The sequence below is a fragment of the Trichoplax adhaerens genome, genomic scaffold (assembly GCF_000150275.1).
Source record: "Trichoplax adhaerens TRIADscaffold_7 genomic scaffold, whole genome shotgun sequence".
Taxonomy (NCBI): Eukaryota; Metazoa; Placozoa; class Uniplacotomia; order Trichoplacea; family Trichoplacidae; genus Trichoplax; species Trichoplax adhaerens.
Genome location: NW_002060949.1, coordinates 352014 through 357878, shown reverse-complemented (window position 1 = coordinate 357878; position 5865 = coordinate 352014). Strand labels below are relative to the sequence as shown.

The 5865-nt window shown below is 30.7% G+C and overlaps 1 protein-coding gene across 1 annotated transcript; it reads left to right on the top strand.

The window, feature by feature from the left end:
• Positions 1–642: 642 nt before the first annotated feature.
• On the top strand, positions 643–5195 carry TRIADDRAFT_57816 (uncharacterized protein; the record flags this gene model as incomplete). Its single annotated transcript, XM_002114193.1, has 9 exons — positions 643–934; positions 1468–1527; positions 1921–2087; positions 2592–2751; positions 2845–2933; positions 3090–3372; positions 3773–3899; positions 4585–4639; positions 4767–5195. The coding sequence occupies 9 exons, from the start codon at positions 643–645 to the stop codon at positions 5193–5195; spliced, it is 1662 nt and encodes a 553-aa protein (XP_002114229.1).
• Between the last annotated feature and the right edge of the window lie 670 nt (positions 5196–5865).

Below are 5865 nucleotides of genomic sequence, written 5' to 3'. Positions count from 1 at the left end.
CAGAATCGGTAATTTAATGACATATTTAATATCATTGTCAGCTACTGGCAATGTACGAAATCATAGCGGTTTTAGTTTCTAGACTTGTAAAGTTTTCCAGGTAAGCGGCTATACTTGAGCAGTATATGGCTATTTCCACTGTTACTTTCACTACAATCCAAGTATTTAATAATAATCATGATACAATATACCTTTCACGAGTACTTTATAATACCGAGTAGTTATTATCATTATATCTAGCACTAATATAATCAAATGGAGACGTAAGTTAACAATCAATGAAAGAACTGGTTATGTTTTATACATTATATATTATTAATTATCAATCTGAAACGCTACCGCGTAGTGGTAAATAAAATTTTACTAAGTAGCTAAGTACGAGCATTTACAAGGAACCAACACTTTATAATTCATAAATTTTTCTTATTCAGCTAAATCAGAATATACTCGTATATATATATATATACATTGATCTTACAATAAAATAGATTTAGAAGCTAAATAAAAACTAGAATATGGGAATTCTAATAAACGGCTAATCTTATATTTCATTTATGTAAAGTAATTTATATTTTTAGAGAAAAGATACCTAATTTATATATTATCTACCTTTTAGTGACAGCATCTATCTATTTAACTACTATGCCTTCTGGACATTATGAAACAGATATTAATTCTTCAACAGTATTTAACTGTACTGTATATAATTGGTCAAGTGAAACAGATAAAGTTATCAAGCTTTATTGGCGTAAGAGCTATCCTCCGAATACAGTGTCGGTAAAAAATCATACCGGAAATAAGCATAGCAACATAACCACACAATTACTTTTCAATCAGATTACTAGTGAAGATGCTGGTGATTACTACTGTACGGCAACGGATAAGAATAATAATATCCGTGCTGAAACGCAATTAGTACAGCTCGTAGTTCGAGGTAAGCTAGTAGGCATAAATAAAGTAAACGTAGCAGTGCATTTTTCATAATACTGGAAAAATTTATAGAGATCTTCGTTATTTCTAAAAAGCTCCTGCTGGTAATCTGACTAAATTAATAAGAATTATTTTGTTACATACGGTATCGCAGATAGATCTCTATGAGTAAATCTCGCTAGTAATATAATGATCCCTTGTAAAAATTATATGATCATTGTTAATGAAATTGAAAGCTAACATAGATTGGATTTAGAGTTTATTATTTCGATGGCACAAATATTTATAGCAATACTAAACAAAAATTTCGATTAGGTCCACCATACATTTACAATTTGGAGGTTAAATTTCTTGGATCGAAAGTTTATATTACGTGGAATATCGTAAATACTTTCTTTGCAATCAGCTATGATATCCGGCGAACTACGTATTTCCCGAAAAGGACATCAAATAGAAGCATCCGTTTCTGTCTACAAAAAGGAACCCTATGTAAGATATCAGCTGTTTTTGATGCTGATCTAATGTTTTGTGTAATAGGCAGTAACTACTACGGAGAAACACGAGTATGCTCGAAAAGACTGAATGCGAGTAAAGAAGGTGAGCGTACATGCCAGTAGCATTTTGGTATTGTTTACTAATTTCATGTTATCAGAGATTGTTCTCTTAATGCGTGAATAAAAATTTGATTGCATGTTATACATTACAATATATAACATACTATAATGCATGTAGTATGCTAAAATTCTATCTGGATAAATGAAAACTCTGAAGCTAAAAATGAATTTATTCATTCCTATAATTACTTTAAAATATACTGTATTAGCCTCATAGCTATTTATTCCCGTTTCTTATTTCACATATAGTACTGATTTCATTTGTACAATGACAAGCAAATATTTCATTAATGCAATGAGGGTACGTTTAGATTGCATTAATTGCTACGTAATTTCTCAAAGAATTCTTTCTTGCTCTTTTATTGTCAATCTATAGCTGTACCCTTATCTCCAGTTATTAATAAAGTTATAACTGATAGTGAATCCCATTCTGTGAACATTGAATGGCATAATCCATACACTGATGCCCTAAATGAAGCTTTAATTGCTGGTTATAGAGTCTGTTATCGAGAAATTTATCCAATAATAGAGCAAGTTCGAGAGGTAAATTGATGTATCTAAAGATCATCTAAAGCGCTTGAAACATGATACAGTACATTATATTTGTAATGGACTCAGTTTTCATTACAATGTTCGGCTTATACAACCTGAATTTGGGAATTAAACAGATATTATTATCTAGGCTATTAACAATAATAACACATGTACTACTACATGACATGAGTAGGACTGCACTATACTTTTTGTGTAATACTAGTATAATCCGTTCACCACGCTATGAAAATTAGATTTCCAATAATATTAGTGTTATACTCAGCACACAGTCGTATCATACTATCATAATTCCTACTATTGGAATAAATAAGAGTCCATAAAGTATCAAACAGCGAAATATTACCAAAAATTTTCGAGAATCACACAGTAGTTAGAAAACTAATAATATTATGAAAGTAAAATAGACCCTAATAAAGAAGCCGTAGAACGAGAATGTGTAATTTTTCTCAGAAATATATATTTTGAGAAAAATTTTCATTTTATCTTCATTAGCGAAAATGTATAGCTGTCAATGAAGTCGAATCTAGATCCATTATATTAACTAAGCAAATGAGATACGGCGCAAATTACGAAGTTAATGTAGCTGCTATTGGTAAGAATGGAAAACAAAGTGCATTATCAAAATCGAAATACGTCTATTTTCCTGAAGCAGGTAAAGTGAGATGTATTGTAAATAATTATTAATTTTATTAATAAAGCCTTAAATTCTATTATATGCTAAACTATGAGCTTTAATTTCATGCAGAACCCGAAGGAAAACCGTTAAAGCTGCATTTTCTTTGTAATCCACAAGATGAATATAATATCTTATACAATTGTCATTTGTCTTGGGAGGTAATCGCCTCTTGCACAGTCCATATTTATAAAATAATCAATCCTATAGCATTAAAAATCTCTATAAAGATTAAATAATGAAATAGTCATCGATGTGATAAATTACTTAATCATATAAGCCTAATAGCAATATTTCAATAATCTTTTTTCTATCAGTTTCCAATTAATCAAACCAATGGCAACTTAACCAGAACATATATTACTATAACTGAAAGAGATACAGACTTCATTACGTCCTATACTTTCAATGATGGATCATTAAGGCAATTTTCTCTCTTTAATATCTCAGTCGAAGAACCTTATCTTGTTCAAATTATAATGGCAAACGCCGTTGGCAATAGCTCTGTAGCAGAGTCGATTCTTACAGTAGAGCCGCCAGATATAGAACCTACTCTTGGTATAACAGATGGGTATTATGGTGCTACAGATTCACAGACAGGTACCGTATTACCATCATAATTGATATTCTGGCTGTTTTTTTAGAGTAAACTAGAAAGTTGTAAGAATACTTNTAAGGCGTAATCTTCCATGCTACTTTAAAGAAATAAAGTAGCGAAGGTGTATGAATATTATTTAGCAGTGATGAACTTCAATCTGTTCCAACGAGCACACGCAACGTAGAGTAATTTATGCACAGTTATGAAATGATAACATTAAACATGGACTTTTGACAAATTTTTGATTATAATTTGTTTAACAAAACATCAAATTTAGAGTTCCACGTTATTTACCATAATATATATATGTCTAAAATGAGTAGTAAGAAGCCTAGAATAATATAGCTTGCTGTTGAAATAATGTTACAAAAGAGTTGCTTTCGCTTTGTCGTTATTTTATAGGAACGCCAGACCAGCAACCAAATATGATAGATATCAATGTTGTCATCGTGGCAGTTGTCCTCGTTTTATCCGTAGTAATATTACTAGTAAGCGTTAAAATCTATCAAGTCATGGAAAGAAAAAACAGGTGAACATAATTTAATGACAAATTATACACACTCTGAAAATGTAGTAGGGTTCGCGAAACTGTCAATTTTTATAACATTTAATCGTCTATATTCTAATCGTGCTATTTTAAACCTTCAATGCAAGCAAATGAAGTCAAATACTACTATAATTATCTCCAATATGACTCTATTGATCAAAGTACCTTACTATTAACAATTATGTTCTGTAGGGTGTGGTATATTAGACTACAGGTACAGTACAGTTAACTACAGTACTATGATACAATACTAGCTCATAAGCGAGGTTTACTACAGCATCGTGTGAAGTAATTACTGTATGATAAGTGGGACCTGTTGCTGTAACGGGCATTCACTGCTAGTTTATTTAATTTTCGGCAAAACATTACAAACATGTATTTACATGCTTTTCAAATAAGTCAAGAATAGCTAAACAAATTAGTACCTAACTATCGTTTTAATACTGAAATGATAATTTTTTGAGGTTTCTACTATGCTATAAAAGTATTTACATAAATAAATGAATACATTCCCTACGATGCTTACGTTTTATGATAGACAGTATCAGTTCTGTACAGCTAATAATTCATTTACTATGCTGTGATCTTTCTAATTTTTTAATACTGATGGCATTACAAATCTGTTAGCAAAATAGTAAAGTAACATTTCGTATTTACTGCATAACAGAATGAAATTATCTAAATACATATTCCTTGGATGTTGTTTCTATAAAAATAAATCGGTAAGTCTAAACTATAAGTAGTGCATTAATACTCCGACTTATGTAAACTAATTTAAGTAGAGGTTAGTTAATACTAAAATACAGTGATATCTATTATGACATAAAAGCACATCATTCTATCGCTCAGACAATACCAGAGCCATTGGTAGATCAAGGATTGCGTCCATTACCCCCAGCACCATGCCAAGCGGAATACTATGAAGATTTTGATTACGATGAATTGAACAATATTGATGACAATAAGCCCGAAAATGAGACTCCAGGTAGTACTTATGAAGTTCTTCCTTCCTTTAAGAACAAGATCGTCATGCCTAGTACGATATCCCTAGATTTAGATAATATGAGTTCAAGAAACAGTCAGAATCATCATCTAGCTCAATTAAAGGGCAAAGATGAAGGTACCTCAACTCTTGGCTATGGACAAGAATTATGCTTACAAATGTCAACAATTAGTGCCTTTGATACATCAACATTTAGTGGTCACTCATCAGAAGATTACCCACAGATTTTTTCTTGTAGATATGATACATATAAAACATATGAAAGTACTGTATAGGGCTACCTAATCACGTATACTTACTGTTTTGTACTATAACAGTATACTTACATCTACTGATTTAACTTCCATGTGAATATGCCGACTCGATAAATTACATTTGCATCTTCTGTATGGCTATGACTAAGACAAGTATTCTTTATCATTTTTCTTGTTCAGTAATAACAGAATAGTTACATGTTTATTATATCTGTCAGTGCATACTCTAGATTAAAATCCATCGGTGATTATAACAGTGACATAAACAATATATGATTTAATATTTATAAACTTTCGACATCGCCGTAATATAAATTTATAAAGAGAATATACTCTATGGTAGTTTAACTTTTCATCCACCAGATTATGTAATCATTTTAAGTTGGGGCAGATTTTATACTTTGTTTAGGTAAAAAGTTTGAAAAAAACTCAAACTCTAGTATTTAAGAACCTTGAAAATTGTACCCAAAGTTATTAAATTGCTCTAAAATTATTAGCTCTAAAATCTACGGTTTTAACTGCTAACTAATAATAAAGTTGATAATACTTGTTTTTAAATTTTAGCGAATAATCTTCAGCATTGCCATTAGATCTACGTGTATTTCTTTACATCATGGTCGGTGTACACATTGAGCAAAAGTAAACGGTAGTGAATAGCAGTTTACCTTTTAAGTTGTATTAATATCGCTTA